At 37.9% G+C, this 20,211-nt stretch overlaps 1 protein-coding gene across 10 annotated transcripts in view; it reads left to right on the top strand.

The window, feature by feature from the left end:
• LOC126236438 (epsin-2) overlaps positions 1-20,211 on the top strand; it is a 162,464-nt gene that overhangs the window by 48,741 nt on the left and 93,512 nt on the right. For all 10 annotated transcript variants that reach the window (XM_049945744.1, XM_049945747.1, XM_049945741.1 and 7 more), the window contains 2 exons: positions 8,807-9,028; positions 10,216-10,251. In XM_049945744.1, the coding sequence (XP_049801701.1) occupies positions 8,807-9,028; positions 10,216-10,251 (258 nt within the window). The remainder of the gene's footprint in view (positions 1-8,806; positions 9,029-10,215; positions 10,252-20,211) is intronic.

Genomic DNA, 20,211 nt, shown 5'->3' on the forward strand with positions numbered 1-20,211 from the left:
CTGTTTCTATTTGTTGTTTGCAAAGTCTGCATTTATCTGTTGTGGTATTGGGATCTTTAATAATATGCTTGCTGTAATATCTGGTGTTTATTGTTTGATCCTGTATTGCAATCATGAATCCTTCCGTCTCACTGTATATATTGCCTTTTCTTAGCCATGTGTTGGATGCGTCTTGATCGATGTGTGGCTGTGTTAGATGATACGGGTGCTTGCCATGTAGTGTTTTCTTTTTCCAATTTACTTTCTTCGTATCTGTTGATGTTATGTGATCTAAAGGGTTGTAGAAGTGGTTATGAAATTGCAGTGGTGTAGCAGATGTATTTATATGAGTGATTGCTTTGTGTATTTTGCTGATTTCTGCTCGTTCTAGAAAGAATTTTCTTAAATTGTCTACCTGTCCATAATGTAGGTTTTTTATGTCGATAAATCCCCTTCCTCCTTCCTTTCTGCTTAATGTGAATCTTTCTGTTGCTGAATGTATGTGATGTATTCTATATTTGTGGCATTGTGATCGTGTAAGTGTATTGAGTGCTTCTAGGTCTGTGTTACTCCATTTCACTACTCCAAATGAGTAGGTCAATATTGGTATAGCATAGGTATTTATAGCTTTTGTCTTGTTTCTTGCTGTCAATTCTGTTTTCAGTATTTTTGTTAGTCTTTGTCTATATTTTTCTTTTAGTTCTTCTTTAATATTTGTATTATCTATTCCTATTTTTTGTCTGTATCCTAGATATTTATAGGCATCTGTTTTTTCCATCGCTTCTATGCAGTCACTGTGGTTATCCAATATGTAATCTTCTTGTTTAGTGTGTTTTCCCTTGACTATGCTATTTTTCTTACATTTGTCTGTTCCAAAAGCCATATTTATATCATTGCTGAATATTTCTGTTATCTTTAGTAATTGGTTGAGTTGTTGATTTGTTGCTGCCAGTAGTTTTAGATCATCCATGTATAGCAAATGTGTGATTTTGTGTGGGTATGTTCCAGTGATATTGTATCCATAATTTGTATTATTTAGCATGTTGGATAGTGGGTTCAGAGCAAGGCAGAACCAGAAAGGACTTAATGAATCTCCTTGGTATATTCCACGCTTAATCTGTATTGGCTGTGATGTGATATTATTTGAATTTGTTTGGATATTAAGTGTGGTTTTCCAATTTTTCATTACTATGTTTAGGAACTGTATCAATTTAGGATCTACTTTGTATATTTCCACTATTTGTAGTAACCATGAGTGGGGTACACTATCAAAAGCTTTTTGGTAATCAATGTATGCGTAGTGTAGCGACCTTTGTTTAGTTTTAGCTTGATATGTCACCTCTGCATCTATTATCAGTTGCTCTTTACATCCTCGTGCTCCTTTGCAACAGCCTTTTTGTTCTTCATTTATAATTTTGTTCTGTGTTGTATGTGTCATTAATTTCTGTGTAATGACTGAAGTTAATATTTTGTATATTGTTGGTAGGCATGTTATGGGGCGATATTTAGCTGGGTTTGCTGTGTCTGCTTGATCTTTAGGTTTCAGATAAGTTATTCCATGTGTAAGTGTATCAGGGAATGTGTATGGGTCTTCAATGTAACTGTTAAATAATTTAGTTAGATGTGAATGTGTTGAGGTGAACTTCTTTAGCCAGAAATTTGCTATTTTATCTTTTCCAGGGGCTTTCCAATTGTGAGTAGAATTAATAGCTTGGGTGACTTCATGTTGCAAAATTATCACTTCAAGCATTTGTGGTATCATCTTGTATGTGTCTGTTTCTGCTTGTATCCACCGTGCATGCCTGTTACGTTGTACCGGGTTTGACCATATGTTGCTCCAGAAGTGTTCCATGTCTGTTATGTTTGGTGGATTGTCTATTTTAATGTGTGTGTTATCTATTGTCTGGTAAAATTTCTTTTGGTTTGCGTTGAATGTTTGGTTTTGTTTCCTTCTATTTTCACATCTCCTAAGTCGTTTTGCCAATGCTTGTAATTTCTGCTTCTGCTCGTCTAATTGCTCTATCGCTTCTTGTTGTGAGATTTTACCTAACGTTTTTCGTTTTTTTTCTGACATTTCATTTCTTATAAATTGTGTTAGCTGTCCGATGTCCTTTCTTAGTTTTTCTATTCTGATCTGTAGCCTGTGTTGCCATGCTGGTTTTGTGGGTTTCTTCTGTGTGTTGGTTGGTTCTAATCTCTGCCTAGTGTGTATATTTAGTGTAGTGAGTGCTCCTATATAAACCAGTAGTTGTAACTCTTCCATAGTTGTATATTCATTTATTTTGTTGTGTATGATTGTGTTGATAGTTTTTATTGTTGTTTCGACTTGTGGGTTACTTGGCAGTCTATGCAAGAATGGTCTAATGTCTGTATTTGTGTCTTTGTATTCTATATATGTCAGCTGAAATTTTTCTTCTATATCTAACATGTGTGTCACTTCGTGTTCTATTTGTGCTTGTTCTGGTGGCTGTCGCAAGATTTAGTTTTCCTCTGATTGTTTAATTGATGCGTGTTGTTCTTTGTTTGTTTGCTCTGGGATGTTTGAGTCCATTACTCTATTTTCTTCTTCTTCTGATTGCACATTATTTTGTTCCAGTATTTGTTGTACTTGTTGATTGATGTTTTCTAATTCTGACTGGGGTATCCTGTTATTTTTGATTATTACACGGATCTGATCAGCTAGTCATCGTTCTGTTAAAAATTTTAATTCTGGGTATCTGGTAATAAATGTTGTGTATACTTGTGATCTGTATCCAGTTGTGTTGGTTCCTAGGTTTGTTGCTTGGTAATAACAGAACATGAGGTGTCGATTAACTTCATCTGACCATCTCATCCTCTGCCTTTGTTTTCCTTCTAGGGTGGTTGTAGGAAGCATATCCTGCAAAACACCTCTATTTGGATTTAAATCATTTTCCAGTTGGCTAGCAGTGTCATTACCATTGTGGGCGGGCATAGGGTTCAAGCGTCGTCCCCGACCATGACTGCGCTTGTCCGAGGCTTCTTTAGTTCTGTCCTGAACCAACTCATCACACTAAAAGGGGGGTTAGCCCTATTAGTGGTTTGTTCTTTTCGTCGCCTTTTACGACTGGCAGAACATACCGGAGGCCTATTCTTTTCCCGGGCCTCCACGGGGATTATTATTATTATTATTATTATGTTACACATTAATAAAAGAATAGTGCCAACATTCCATAAATTGCTTGTTATTGTAAAACAGAGATGCACCAGATATGTTTTTCTTTGTACACTGTATTGTCGCTGACGTCTCCAACTTAAAAATTAGTTTATGGGTGGACTCATGTGACCCTCTTTTGGAACAGCCTCTTTGTCTTTTATGCCGTAGCTGAGTAAAAATGATGGGTTGTTGAGTAGTCAGTTACCAGTTTGCTGGCAAGCTGTAAGAAATATAATAAACATCTGTGCTGTTAAAGTGAACTGATTGACTCTTTCAGGAAGGTGGATACAGTGATAAGGCACTGGACCCACATTTGCAAGGACAGTGGTCCAAAACCCCCTCTGGTTATCCAGAATTAGGATTTTTGTGCTTTCCCTAAATCACCTAAGGCAAGTGCTGGTTCTTCTGAAAATGATGCAGTTTTCAAAGTAACTTGAAAAAAATTGTCTTTCAAGAACAGATTATTTCAGAGCATTGTTACACATGAAACAGGATTTGTTTGTAGCTGAATCTATACCCGTTACATTTTATAATTGAAAGGTTCGTGGTTTGTCTAGTTGCTTGTAGCACATTTTTCTTTTATTTAAATTCATTGTTTATTATCAAGTGGAAGTTTTAATTAACAAAGTATTGTATAATTTTCTAAAAGTAAAAGTTGCTTATGTTACCTGTAATTACTTATCACATGAGATAAAATTTGATGGAGAGATGCTTTGCCTTATCATTAAATAAAAAAAAAAATTATACACACTTTTACTGTTCAGTCTCTAAAAATAAAAAGGTATATTCTTTGCTGTTTGATAGAATGTAAATTAAAAGTAAAAATAATATTGGTACTATGAAAATTTGATTTGGACACAATCTTGTGAAGACAATACAAGATGAATGTGATATATATTCAGCTAGTACGACTTTGCTGAAGTAGTCGAAATGTTGTGTAGTTAATGACTCCCAGCATATATTTTGGTCTTAAAAGGTGGTTCTCTGGGCTTTCTTTTTTCTTTCTTTTTCCTTTTTTTTCTTTGGAGAATTGTGTTATGCTTCAGGAAATTGATGTCCAGCCACTACTGATCCTAGAGTACTGTAAGTGTAAAAAAATTGAAGAGGGTCAGTCCATTAAGTCCATTTTCAGTAAAATTCTTTCATTGAGATAAGAGTGAAATGACAGAAGGAAATGATATGTATGCAGATGCTGAAGTAAATGGAAAAATAGTCCCAATGCCTTTATCAGGAATAAGGTAATATACTGTATATTGTTAAATAGTAACCGAGAACTGAAATCAAGGATACACATTCAGAACTAAAGTAGACTGCATAGTCAGCAAAAGCAAAATAAGTAGGACATTTCCATTTCCACCATTGTCTCAGATTTTTTAAAAATTTTGTGTTCAGGCTTGCTAAACAATTAGTGGATTATATACAAAACACTATCACAAATTGTAGTGCTTTGTGAGTAGGAGACTCTTAAGTGAATGGTGACAGAATGTGATAACATTTTTTAAAAAAAAGTAGGTGTAAAGTTTGAAATCTGACTTTACAGTGAATGACGGTGGTAAATTTGCAAAATGTGGTAAGATGGTTGAACAGTTTCGCCATTGTGTGCGTTTGGCAAGTTTTATTAATCCATGTCTGTATTTTATTTTATTAATGTGATTTACAATTTGTACAGAAACCAGATGGCAGTTATAAGAGTCGAGGGGCATGAAAGGGAAGCAGTGGTTGGGAAAGGAGTGAGACAGGGTTGTAGCCTCTCCCCGATGTTATTCAATCTGTATATTGAGCAAGCAGTAAAGGAAACAAAAGAAAAATTCGGAGTAGGTATTAAAATTCATGGAGAAGAAGTAAAAACTTTGAGGTTCGCCGATGACATTGTAATTCTGTCAGAGACAGCAAAGGACTTGGAAGAGCAGTTGAACGGAATGGACAGTGTCTTGAAAGGAGGATATAAGATGAACATCAACAAAAGCAAAACGAGGATAATGGAATGTAGTCAAATTAAATCGGGTGATGCTGAGGGGATTAGATTAGGAAATGAGACACTTAAAGTAGTAAAGGAGTTTTGCTATTTAGGGAGTAAAATAACTGATGATGGTCGAAGTAGAGAGGATATAAAATGTAGACTGGCAATGGCAAGGAAAGCGTTTCTGAAGAAGAGAAATTTGTTAACATCGAGTATAGATTTAAGTGTCAGGAAGTCGTTTCTGAAAGTATTTGTATGGAGTGTAGCCATGTATGGAAGTGAAACATGGACGATAACCAGTTTGGACAAGAAGAGAATAGAAGCTTTCGAAATGTGGTGTTACAGAAGAATGCTCAAGATAAGGTGGGTAGATCACGTAACTAATGAGGAGGTATTGAATAGGATTGGGGAGAAGAGAAGTTTGTGGCACAACTTGACTAGGAGAAGGGATCGGTTGGTAGGACATGTTTTGAGGCATCAAGGGATCACAAATTTAGCATTGGAGGGCAGCGTGGAGGGTAAAAATCGTAGAGGGAGACCAAGAGATGAATACACTAAGCAGATTCAGAAGGACGTAGGTTGCAGTAGGTACTGGGAGATGAAGAAGCTTGCACAGGATAGAGTAGCATGGAGAGCTGCATCAAACCAGTCTCAGGACTGAAGACCACAACAACAACAATGTGATTGTCATTTGTAAATGGATTACAGCATGATCTTAGTAAACAATCACATTTTCCTCGCCAAATGAACATATGAAAAAGACAAATTGTAGATTTGTCACTGAACCTCAGGCCAGACTGACTCCACAGTTCCTTTTGTTCACAAGAAAAATCTCTCAATATTTTGCAGCCTTTTGCTGGAATTCCAGGCTAGCAAATAGAAACTTTAACCATCTGATTGATCAAAAGTACACCTTGGCAGCTCTTTCCTCTTGCTGAATGCCTCAATTTCTCAATTTTTTCCGAGTAATGCAGTGAAAAGTCTACATCTACATCTACATGGATACTCTGCAAATCACATTTAAGTGCCTGTTATTCCAATCTCGTATAGCGCGCGGAAAGAATGAACACCTATATCTTTCCGCACGAGCTCTGATTTGCCTTATTTTATCGTGGTGATCGTTCCGCCCTATGTAGGTCGGTGTCAACAAAATATTTTCGCATTCGGAGGAGAAAGTTGGTGATTGGAATTTCATGAGAAGATTCTGTCACAACGAAAAATGCCTCTCTTTTTAATGATTTCCAGTCCAAATCCTGTATCATTTCTGTGACACACTCTCCCGTATTTCGCGTTAATACAACATGTGCTGCCTTTCTTTGAACTTTTTTGATGTACTCTGTCAGTCCTACCTGGGAAGGATCCCACACCGCGCAGCAGTATTCTAAAAGAGGATGGACAGGCGCTGTATGCAGTCTCCTTAGTAGGTCTGTTACATTTTCTAAGTGTCCTGCCAATAAAACGCAGTCTTTGGTTAGCCTTCCCCACAACATTTTCTATGTGTTCTTTCCAATTTAAGTTGTTCGTAATTGTAATACCTAGGTATTTAGCTGGATTTACGGCTTTTAGATTAGACTGATTTATCATGTAACCGAAGTTTGAGTTCCTTTTAGCACTCATGTGGATGACCTCACACTTTGTTATTTAGGGTCAACTGCCACTTTTCACACCTGCAGAATTAAAATTGATACAAAATGAAATTAATTACTTTTTTCTTTTGCCATACAGTACTAAAAAGTGAAAAAAGAAACAAGTAAACCTTACATTTGTTTTCATTCAGGACATACTGAATTTGTGCATGCATGTGCTACTACTTTGGTGCAAATTTTGTGAACATAGAACATGAACTCCAGAATAGTGATTTGCATGAGAAATTAACTGGATGGTTACAGGCCATCAGGGGGAGAGAAAAACCACAGTTGTGGAAATTTCGTATTTTGTAGAGAGAGAGGTGCTCTTTCAAGTGGTGGGTAATGCAAGTATGTATCACACACCCTTTTCAAGATGCCATGCTTTAAAAGTCAATTATTTTTGCAGCATATATTTTTTGGCCAACTTCATTTCCAAATATCTTACACTATAAATCAAAAAGATATAAAACATGCAGGTTTTATAACTAATAAAATTTATTGATGACAGAGTGCCAAGTAGGAGTAAATAAAGTTAAGCAAATGACCTAAAACTTACAAAACGTGCACAATGTGAACTGCTCAAACCAATCTGCCCAGCTTTATAATTTTACCACTGTTATACACTGAAATACAGCTCTTCAAAATGTTAGAAATATTTGCTAGTAGTTTTATTAAAAAAATATTGAAAATACATAAAAATGACTGGTGATCTAAGAAATGAAAAGCCTTATGTAGCTGGTTTTCAGTGTTAAGAGACTTGTAATCACATATTAAAATATGTAGGCTAGAAATTTGTGTATATTCCTGTGGTCACTAATCAAACCAGCAGACACAATTTGAGCAAAATCGGAGACAATAAAGTGAGGAAAATATCTAAAGCTGGATAATTACTGGACATGAAATAATCCAAGAGATGCAAGTGATGGGAATAATGTGCCAAAGAGTGGGTGAGGAAAGGTACAAGAAGCTTCTAACCAGAATGTTTATTTCAAAGGTGCATGCACTCTCACATTGAAACATTAGTTTCTCTCCAAAGATAGCATGCGTCTAACCATGATGTTCCACACTATTTGTCTGGAATGATTTTTTTCCTATGTCCCAGTGCAGTTCACTTCCACTTGTCATTCCATATAGCAGCCTTTGAGTTCCTTGCTTCCAACTTTCTCTCATCCCTTCTTTCTCGCTTCTGTTCAAGTTTATGCATTTGAATTCTGCTGAATCTGGTTTCATTCGTTCACTGAAAGTGAACATACTGATCGAGAAAAGGTCCACTGTAGTTATACAGTACTGTAGAGAGACTAGGGGGATATATCATCACCTTGCACAAATCCTTCGCTTAAAATGCCATACCAGCAGTCTCCATTGAACTTGGAGATCCATGCAGAGTCTAAAATTCTATCTCCACTCTTCCAATCCATGTGAGAACAAGACCTGTGATTAAGAAGGTAGAGTTGTATTTGCAAGGAGCAGTTTTCATATCACTTTCCAACCATTCAGACAAAGATTTTCTGTGAAATACATAAAGTGCACAAGTCAGAGTGGTGTTGGACTTCTGCCATCACGCCTGGTTATAATTTACTCTTTACATTTATCCTCTCTTTCTCTTCTACATTCCTTTTTGAAGTGTCTTTATTTCGTTAGTATGCATTATGTTTCTTTCCTTTCCCATATTTCTTGCACACTTAGGGATGTGGGGAGTTTGTTCTATTTACGTTTCTATTGATGTGACTGAATATCATATCATTTACTCTGGCTTTGAATATTAGATTTTAACTTATTGTTACAGATTCACTATTTTTTTTTTTTGTATCTTGTGTGTCTCCTTTATTCAGGCTACCAGTCAACACCCATATGTGTGTTTCTTTTTTCTGTTGGCCAACTTTATCCAATAAATAAAGTGAGAAATAGTCTGGAAGCTAAAGGTTTAGCTGTTTTCATCTTCCAGCTAAATAAAAATTGCACCATATGCTTAAAAAAAAAAAGTGCGCATTCCTCTCATGTCATCCGTTTCAGCTGTGAGCAGTTCATGCTATTTAACTGAAATCCAAAGTTCTTTGTTTTCAGGTAGCACAGCAGTGCAAGGAGAACATCTTTGCTATTCAAACACTAAAAGATTTCCAATATTTTGAGGACAATAAAGACCAAGGAATGAGTGTTAGAGGAAAAGCGAAACAATTAGTTGAACTGCTCAAGGATGATGAACGCTTACGAAATGAAAGAGCAAGAGCTCTAAAGGCTAAAGAACGTTTTGCACAAGCAGCTTCTGGATTTGGAAGTGATGGAATGGTGAGTCAGTGCAGCAGTGTGTGTGTGTGTGTGTATGTGTGTGTGTGTGTGTGTGTGTGTGTGTTCCTTGCTTTGTTGCATGTCATTAATCCTTCTCCATTCTGTTTTCACACATTCTGTACTCTTTGTAATCAATTGAAATATTTCAATGTTATAAAAGATGTTGCTTTCAAAGGAGTGCACTGTTCACTCCAATATGGGGTGAAGATTCACCACACTTTCCACAGGCTCTAGTGAGTTATCAAAGAGCTGTAAGAGTTCAAAGAATAGTTCTTGTATTTGGTGTGTTAAAACTGGAGCAGATGCAGGACAACTAACAGTCAAAATTAATATAATGCCTTAGCTCTCAAAACTGGTCTTCAGCTAAGATGGACTACAAAAAATGTTAACAGAAGAAAAAATGTCCACTGGACAGAATAGACAGGTGGATGTGGCCCCTGGAGAGAAAGGAAACAGTGTGAAAAAACTTGAAAGTTGCACTGTATTTTAGTTAAGAAACACTTATTACCTAGATAAAGTAATGAAATGCTGTGACAAGTCTGCAAAGCTTACTACTATTTGCATTGTAAACAGAATGCCTGTGTCTTTTACAACTTCCATGTTCAGGATACATTCAACTGCAGTTGTATTCTGTGACCTATTTTGACTACTTGAACATTTGGCAGAATAGTCATTTGTGACAGTTAAGAAAATGAAGTGAAAGAAAAATATAACTTTGTTTTTATCTACCATATCCATACTGTCTGCCTTTCATAAAAATTGATGCCATCAGTAACTCCCCATTCTTGTGATTAAAATTGTCATGTTCCATATTGTTAGTGTTATATGAAGTAATAGTAAACCTTGAAAATAATTTGGTGTTAAATGTTTATTTTTTTATGGGGATATTCTATCAGAATCTTGTTAATGGTTCATTTATTATTTCCTGGTGCAACAAATTAAAGTTTTTCTTTTAGCGTTACACTTATATCTGTACTGTTACAGCAATGTTCATTGATTGTAAATTAACCCAAAAATACAAGATGATGTGTGGGAAATGAGTTTTACAATGTGTTAACAGACATAATACTAGTTTTCCTTTCCTACTGAACACCAGATTAAGTCTACTTCACTTAATGTGCTCCCATATTTCACTAACATGGTTTTGTCAGTGATGCACTCTCTAATTCTTGTTCTGTTCTGTGCAGGAGGCAGTTTCTCCTTCGAGCCCCAGCTTTCCAGCTGTGAGTGTCTCCCATTTTTACTCTAACTTAATTGCATGTGTTTAGCAAAATTTCCTATAGCTTACCTGATATTTCTCAGTTTTGTTCTTTCAATTATTCAATTAAGTATGTTTAGAGAGAGAGAGAGAGAGAGAGAGAGAGAGAGAGAGAGAGAGAGTGAGTCCACAGGAAGGAGAGGAAGATATGGCTAACATTAGCGCTGACATTTCATCTCCTGTAAGTAAACCTTGCCCAATAATTCTGTCTCATAATGCTCCTGCCTATAAGAAATCACTCATGAATTACGAATACAACTGATAAGGCAGTATTTGTGTGTGTATGGGGAGGGCAGGCAATCCTATTATCGTCGTTCCATGCAGGCCAGTTTTTCTCACAGTGTCTCATGTAGTCATTGTACCACTTGAAGGTTCTAATGCTGTAAAACTATGGCATCTTAGAAACAAAATTAATATTGCTGTTGATTCACATGTGTTTTGGTTTGTTCAGTCATGGTGAAAAAGCTGTTACCGGATTGTTTCTGGACAAGCTCATAACAATTGTGTGTAATGATTATGGTTAAAAACTTGATGTTAACCCATATATTGTATCACTTCATGTCAAAAATTGTAAAATAACTGAATACATGAAATGTGTTCATGAAAACCAGCACTCAAACCTTACTAGAGTTTCGACACAGATTAGAAGTGTCCCAGCAATTCGAAACCATAACTAGTAGAAACATACTCACAGAAAATAAATTGATTTTGGAAAATAATTGTGTTCTTCTTTCCTAACAAGGGTTCTCACCAAACCACTGTTTTGATGATGTAATAATTCCAATTACAAACAAAGCAGATGCTGACAAGTGTGATTGCTACTGAACCATCAGTTTAATAAGTCATGGCTGTAAAATATTGAGATGAATTATGTAAAGCAGAATGCAAAAACTGGTAGAGGCCGAACTGTGGAAAGACAAGTTATAGTTCCAATGAAATGTAGGCACAAGTGAGGCAGTACTGATTGTATGATTTGTGAGATAGGTTGAAGAAAGGCAAACATACGTTCGTAGATTTTGACAGTGTTAACTGCAATATACTCTTTGAAATTCCAAAGGTAGCAGGTATAAAATACAAAGAGTGAAATGTACTAGAGCAGAAACCAGACTGCAGTTAAGAGTCAAAGAACATTAAAGGGAAGCTGTAGTTGATATGGGATCAAGAGAGGTTTGTAGCTTATACTTGACGTTACTCAGTCTGTATATCGAGAAAGTTGTGAAGGGAAATCAAAGAGAATATTGGAAACGAGTTGAAGTTTCCAGTTTGCTGATGAAATTGCAATTTTATCAGAGATGGCTAAGGACTTGAAAGAGTGGTAGAATGTTATGGATAGCGTCTTGGAAAGTAATTATAAGATGAACATAACTAAAAATAAAATGAGGGTAGTGGAATTTGTTGTTGTTGTTGTTGTTGTGGTCTTCAGTCCTGAGACTGGTTTGATGCAGCTCTCCATGCTACTCTATCCTGTGCAATCTTCATCATCTCCCAGTACTTACTGCAACCTACATCCTTCTGAATCTGCTTAATGTATTCATCTCTTGGGCTCCCTCTATGATTTTTACCCTCCACGCTGCCCTCCAATGCTAAATTTGTGATCCCTTGATGCCTCAGGACATGTCCTACGAACTGGTCTATTCTTTTTGTCAAGTTGTGCCACAAACTTCTCTTCTCCCCAATCCTATTCAATACCTCCTCATTAGTTACGTGATCTACCCACCTAATCTTCAACATTCTTCTGTAGCACCACATTTCAAAAGCTTCTATTCTCTTCCTGTACAAACTGGTTATCGTCCATGTTTCACTTCCATACATGGCTACACTCCATACAAGTACTTTCAGAAACAACTTCCTGACACTTAAATCTATACTCGATGTTAACAAATTTCTCTTCTTCAGAAACGCTTTCCCTGCCATTGCCAGTCTACATTTTATATCCTCTCTACTTCGACCATCATCAGTTATTTTACTCCCTAAATAGCAAAACTCCGTTACTACTTTAAGTGTCTCATTTCCTAATCTAATTCCCTCAGCACCACCCGACTTAATTGGACTACATTCCATTATCCTCGTTTTGCTTTTGTTGATGTTCATCTTATATCCTCCTTTCAAGACACTGTCCATTCCGTTCAACTGCTCTTCCAAGTCCTTTGCTGTCTCTGACAGAATTACAATGTCATTGGTGAAACTAAAAGTTTTTATTTCTTCTCCATGGATTTTAATACCTACTCCAAATTTATCTTTTGTTTCCTTTACTGCTTGCTCAATATACAGATTGAATAACATCGGGGATAGGTTACAACCCTGTCTCACTCCCTTCCCAACCGCTGCTTCCCTTTCATGTCCCTCGACGCTTATAACTGCCATCTGGTTTCTGTACAAATTGTAAATAGCCTTGTGCTCCCTGTATTTTATTCCTGCCACCTTTAGAATTTGAAAGAGAGTATTCCAGTCAACATTGTCAAAAGCTTTCTCTAAGTCTACAAATGCTAGAAACGTAGCTTTGCCTTTCCTTAATCTTTCTTCTAAGATAAGTCGTAGGGTCAGTATTGCCTCACTTGTTCCAATATTTCTACGGAATCCAAACTGATCTTCCCCAAGATTGGCTTCTACTAGTTTTTCCATTCGTCTGTAAAGAATTCGTGTTAGTATTTTGCAGCTGTGACTTATTAAACTGATAGTTCGGTAATTTTCACATCTGTCAACACATGCTCTCTTTGGGATTGGAATTATTATATTCTTCTTGAAGTCTGAGGAAATTTCGCCTGTCTCATACATCTTACTCACCTGATGGTAGAGTTTTGTCAGGACTGGCTCTCCCAAGGCTGTCAGTAGTTCTAATGGAATGTTGTCTACTCCGGGGGCCTTGTTTCGACTCAGGTCTCTCAGTGCTCTGTCAAACTCTTCATGCAGTATCGTATCTCCCATTTCGTCTTCATCTACATTCTCTTCCATTTCCAGAATATTGTCCTCAAGTACGTCGCCCTTGTATAGACCCTCTATATACTCCTTCCACCTTTCTGCTTCCCCTTCTTTGCTTAGAACTGGGTTTCCATCTGAGCTCTTGATATTCATACAAGTGGTTCTCTTCTCTTCCTGTAGGCAGTATCTATCTTACCCCTAGTGAGATAAGCCTCTACATCCTTACATTTGTCCTCTAGCCATCCCTGCTTAGCCATTTTGCACTTCCTGTAGATCTCATTTTTGAGACGTTTGTATTCCTTTGTGCCTGCTTCATTTACTGCATTTTTATATTTTCTCCTTTCATCAATTAAATTCTATATTTCTTCTGTTACCCAAGGATTTCTACTAGCCCTCGTCTTTTTACCTACTTGATCCTCTGCTGCCTTCACTACTTCATCCCTCAGAGCTACCCATTCTTCTTTTACTGTATTTCTTTCCCCCATTCCTGTCAATCATTCCCTTATGCTCTCCCTGAAACTCTCTAAAACTTGTGGTTCTTTCAGTTTATCAAGGTTCCATCTCCTTAAATTCCCACTTTTTTGCAGTTTCTTCAGTTTTAATCTACAGCTCATAACCAATAGATTGTGGGCAGAGTCCACATCTGCCCCTGGAATTGTCTTACAATTTAATACCTGGTTCCTAAATCTCTGTCTTATCATTATGTAATCTATCTGATACCTTCTAATATTTCCAGGATTCTTCCATGTGTACTACCTTCTTTTATGATTCTTGAACCAACTGTTAGCTATGCGTAAGTTAAGCTCTGTGCAAAATTCTGCCAGACAGCTTCCTCTTTCATTTCTTTCCCCCAAACCATATTCACCTACTATGTTTCCTTCTCTCCCTTTTCCTACTCTCGAATTCCAGTCACCCATGACTATTAAATTTTCGTCTCCCTTCACTACCTGAATAATTTCTTTTATCTCATCATACATTTCATCAATTTCTTCATCATCTGCAGAGCTAGTTGGCATATAAACTTGTACTACTGTGGTAGACGTGGGCTTCGTATCTATGCTGTTTGTAGTAGCTTACCCGCACTCCTATTTTTTTATTCTTTATTAAACCTACTCCTGCATTATCCCTATTTGATTTTGTATTTATAACCCTGTATTCACCTGACCAAAAGTCTTGTTCCTCCTGCCACCGAACTTCACTAATTCCCACTATATCTAACTTTAACCTATCCATTTCCCTTTTTAAGTTTTCTAACCTACCTGCCCGATTAAGGGATCTTGCATTCCACACTCCGATCCGCAGAATGCCAGTTTTCTTTCTCCTGATAACGACGTCCTCTTGAGTAGTCCCCGCCCGGAGATCCGAATGGGGGACTATTTTACCTCCAGAATATTTTACCCAAGAGGACGCCATCATCATTTAACCATACAGTAAAGCTGCATGCCCTTGGGAATAATTACGGCTGTAGTTTCCCCTTGCTTTCAACCGTTCGCAGTACCAGCACAGCAAGGCCGTTTTGGTTAGTGTTACAAGGCCAGATCAGTCAATCATCAAGACTGTTGCCCTTGCAACTACTGAAAAGGCTGCTGCCTCTCTTCAGGAACCACACATTTGTCTGGCCTCTCAACAGATACCCCTCCGTTGTGGTTGCACCTATGGTACGGCTATCGGTATCGCTGAGGCACGCAAGCCTCCCCGCCAACGGCAAGGTCCATGGTTCATGGGGGGGGGGGAGTGGAATTTAGTCACATTAAAACAGGCAATGCTGAGGAAATGAAACTTTAATAGTAGTAGATGTGTAATGTTGTCTCAGGAAAGAAATAACTAATGATGGCCAAAATATAGGGCATATAAAATGCAGACTAACAACAGCAGAAAAAGGTTGCTGAAAAGAGAAATTTGTTAACATCAAATAAATGTGGAAGTGTTGGGAAGTATTTTCTGAAGGTGTTTTCTTAAATACAGCCTTGTATGGAAATGAAATGTAATTGATACGCAATTCAGACAAGAAGAGAATAAAAGCTTTTGAAACATTGTGGCATAAAAGAGTATTAAATCTTAGATAGATAGATCAAATAACAAATCAGGACATACTGAGTCAGATTGGGAGAAAAAAGAAATTTATGGTATGCCTTGACTAAAACAAGGAATCAGTTGATACGACACATGTTGACACATCAAGGAATTGTCAGTTTGGTAATGGAAAAAAGTGATCTGGGTGGGGTGGGGGGGGGGGCATGTAGAGGGAGACAAATGCTTTGGTATAGAGAGCAGGTTAAAAATTGATCCAGGCTGTGTTATTTACGCAAAAATGAGGGTGCTTGCCCAGGACAGACTAACATGAAAAGCTGCATCAAACCAGTCTCCAGACTACTACTGCTACTATGGCGACGATGACGGCGACGATGACGGCGACGATGATGACTACAGTTGAAACAATCACTGCTGTTTCCCATTTACATCCTGCCCCTAGACATCAGGTCGAGTATCAGCATAATGTTAAATCAGCTGATACAGCTTCTTGCTTGCCATTCATTTCATCTTGACAGATTCATTCTTGTTACCATCACAAATATTTTACCACCTAAAGATTTATCTTGCCAATGGGACTTCATATCTAAACAACCTGTAACCTCTCTAGCGTTTTGTAAGGCATACTTCAACAATAAAGCAAGTCTTGATCTGAACCATAATTTTCCTTCTCTCAGCTGTTTGATGTATGGGATTATTTTAAGATTTTCTCAATGATGGTTTCATCCTTTGTTTGGTCATAAACCAGAGAGTGCAGTTTACTGTTTGAATGTACAGGATGGTTCAAAAATAATACCAAGAGTACTAAATTGTATTATGAAAATTTATAAGCATGTATGCAATTTATTATACTACTACAGAAGTACCATTTATTGGCCAACAGATGTCAAGACAATGTACTATCTTAGTATTTATGGCGTTAGATTAAATTGCACCTGTGATTTGAGGTTCTAGGTATCTGAAATTGGAAATATGTTCTTAAAATATCCCAGATTAAGCAGTCCAGAGATACAATATCAGGTTTCATGGGGGGCTATGGTTTGACTCATCCTAACCGTTCCACGAGTTGAAGCCTGCACAGATAGAGGAGTGTGGAGAAACTCTGTCGTGTATTACACTGAAGAGCCAAAGAAATTGATATACCTGCTTAATAGCGTGTAGGGCCCCCGCGAGCATGCAGAAGTTCTGCGACACAATGTTGCATGGACTCAGACTAATGTCTGAAGTAGTGCTGGAGGGAACTGACACCATAAATCCTGCAGGGCTGTCCATAAATCTGTAAGAGTACAAGGGGACTGAGATCTCTTCTGAACAGCATGTTGAAAGGCATCCCGGATATGCTCAATAATGTTCATATCTGGGGAGTTTGGTGGCCAGCAGAAGTGTTTAAACTCAGAAGAGTGTTCCTGGAGCCACTCTGTAGCAATTCTAGATGTGTGGGGTGTCGCATTGTCCTGCTGGAACTGCCCAAGACTGTCGGAATGCACAATGGGCATGAATGGACGCAGGTGATCAGACAGGATGCTTACGTATGTGTCCTGTCATTCGTATCCAGACTATCAGGCGTCCTATATCACTCCACCAGCTTGAACAGTCCCCTGCTGGCACGCAGGGTCCATGGATTTATGAGATTGTCTCCATACCCATACACGTCCATCCCCTCGATACAATTTGAAACGAGACTCGTCTGACCAGGCAACATGTTTCCAGTCATCAGTAATGCAATGTTGGTGTTGAAGAGCCCAGGCAAGGTGTAAAGCTTTGTGTCATGCAATTGTCAAGGGTACACAAGGGGGCCCTCAGCTCCGAAAGCCCATACTGATGATGTTTCGTTGAATGGTTTGCACGCTGGCACTTGTTGATGGCCCAGCATTGAAATCTGGAGCAATTTGCATAAGGGTTGCACTTCTGTCACATTGAATGATTTTCTTCTGTCATCGATGGTCCCATTCTTGCGACGGTTGTCCATCTCTTGCTGGAATGCCCACTTTCAGCCGCTCTGCGGCGTACTTTTAACTTTGCCAGCACCCTACCTTTGGTGTTGGGCGACAATGTAACAGCAGCTTTAGTTGTCCATTTTATTTGTGAGGGTGGGTTTTATCATTTGATCTAAGTTTTCACACACATCCTTTGTCCCCTGTGTGCTTTACTCTAGCGCTTTTAGGGTGGAGGTTTTAATGTGTTGCAGAGTGGCTGGCTTCTCCTTTTTATTTCCGTGGTCGACCAGCCACTGTAATCTGCTTTCCTATTTTACTCACTTCTGACTGTTTCTTGTGTCTATCTGTTTTCTTGTCCTCTTTTGTTCCTTTTAGTGTTTGTTACCTTTCCTTCATTATTTTGGTTTCTCCTTTCTTTCCATTTTGTGTTGTACACCTCTCTTTTTTTCTCCCCCATGTGGCATTGTTTTATTCGGAACAAGGGACTGATGACCAAGCAGTTTGGTCATTGGTCCCCCCCCCCTTTTAAACCAACCAACCAACCTGTTCTTGCAGGATCTTTTTCCGGCTGCAGCGATGTTGGAGATTTGATGTTTTACCGGATTCCTGATAATGGTACACTCGTGAAATGGTCATATCGGACAATCACAACTTCATCTTTACTTCATAGATACTGTGTCCCATCGCTCTTGCACAAACCATGACACCACATTCAGACTCACATAATTCTTGATAACCTGCCATTGTAACAGCAGTAACTGATCTAACAACCACGTTAGACACTTGTTGTTTTATATAGGCATTGCTGACCACAGCTCCGTGTTCTGCCTGTTCACATATATCTGTATTTGAATGTGCATGCCAATACGAGTTTCTTTGGTACTTCAGTGTAAAACATTGTTAACTTCAGTTAAATCTTTGAAATCCTCTGCTACTGGGAAAATGTAAATTTATCTGATATTGAGATAAACGTTTCTTATTTGGCAGCCACAACATGATAATGGGGCAGCCCACACCAGTCTGTCACTGCTGGGGACAACACACTTTCTTGTGTGGTCTGTGATGCACAACTGCATTAGTTGTACTGATTGACACCCATTGATTTGGAATCCATTGTTGGAGCAATTAAGAAAACAGGTTGCAGTCAGCTGCAGATCATCGCTCACATCAGCATCAATGATATTTGACACCATTCTCAGCTTTTACTGAAGACCGGCTGAAGTAGAGGAGATTACCTAACCTCACTTGCGAGACCTCTGTACAGCTGTTAATTTGCGGTGTTGTCCTGAGGACTGAGCATATGGTAGTAATAGGTGGTGCCCAGTATAGACTGGGAGTACTATGCATACATTATCAACAGTAAGAATTAACAGTCTTGCGGAACAGTTCTGAAAAGTTTGTTTGATGATGACCGTGAACAACTAGTCCAACAAGCCGCAATTGAAAGAAATATTCTAGACATCATATTTACAAAGAGACCTGATCTTTTTGAGAGTGTTACAGTGGAGAGGGAGATTAGCAGCAGTGGTGCTATTATGGGAAGAATGGTCAGCAAAGGCAAAAAGTCCATCAGGAAAGGTAGGAGAGTGTTTGTGTTTTGCCAATCAGTATCACTATCGCCTTATTAGATGAAATGAGAAAATTTTGATCAGGTCAGGATTACATGGAAAAATTGTGGTCATTGTTGAAAGACCTTGTAAATTACAGTCTAGATAAGTAATAAGACAGCAAGCGCCCATCCTGGTTTAACATACTGTTCGTAGGTGCAAGAGAGATTGTAGGGGTACTGATAAGTTACTAGCAACTCTTGCATCTGCCCAAAAGTGAAACCTTCAAATTGTTTTGCACAGTCAGATCCTGGTGAAACATCAGAAAATCCTTAGACGTTCTGGTTATAAATATGAAGTCAGTGAATGGCTCCAAATCTTCCACTCCATCTGTCATTGCTCAATCTGGTGTCAAAACTGAAAACAACAAAGAGAATACAGAAATTTGAAATTTTACATTTAAAAATATATTAACACAAGAGGATATGACCCTATCATTTTATGACCACTACACAGATTAACAATGAGATGAGCAATATCAATATTAGAAGCCCTGGCATTGTGAAACAATTAGAAATGCTGAACAAGATGCCAGACCTTCTCGGAATTCCATTTAAATTTTCCTTAATACCTTTACACAAAATGTATGAAAGATGACTTGTTTTGGTGAGCTTTTTAACACACTTTCTAGTTGAAAGCCTTTCAACCCAAAGGCTACACCACAGATCATTCTGTGACCACAAACTTCATTCACAAAACAATAGTGATAGTAATACAGGGATAAACATTCAGTGTTCAGTTGTACCGTGAGAAACAACTTTGCACTACATCACATATCCTGTGCTATGATTCCTGATAAAAGCAAATAGAGTTACTATAGTGATTTACAAGTTTCTGGATCTGAAGTTACTTACTTAGGGGGTTCTGTATTGCATTTTTTTCCCTGAAAATATACAGTTTCTTTAATGCATCACATTAAAGATCTCTCTAAAATGTTTTATATGTGGGGAAAGCAATTTTTGGTCATGAAACTCTGGTAGTCTTCTGGGACACACAGAGGCAAATATTTCAGGCAGAGGTGAAGGAAATATTGAAACACACCGGATTGCACCTGCCAGCTATTTTTGAAACACTCATACTGAGTATGAAGTGGCGATCTGTATTTACTTTCTTAGGAGAAGAAAAACTTCTTAGCCACATCGCAATAAAACACTGTATTGTGAATGACTGGTTTCAGTAAAACTATGTTACCATAATGCCAAATTAACCCATAGAGGAATCATGACAACATACCTTCGTACAGGTTGTTATAAACATCTTGTGCCAGATGCAAACATCTTCTTTCCATCAAATCTCCAAATGCACAACATATGACATGAATGATGTGGTGGCATGTCAAAAGTAAAAGTTTAAATTACTATGTACACAAATCACAACATTGCTTCCATATGATCACGCATCATGCCTACTAGAGTGCCACAAGACTGACTG

Source organism: Schistocerca nitens, chromosome 2 (assembly GCF_023898315.1).
Source record: "Schistocerca nitens isolate TAMUIC-IGC-003100 chromosome 2, iqSchNite1.1, whole genome shotgun sequence".
NCBI classification, from domain to species: Eukaryota; Metazoa; Arthropoda; class Insecta; order Orthoptera; family Acrididae; genus Schistocerca; species Schistocerca nitens.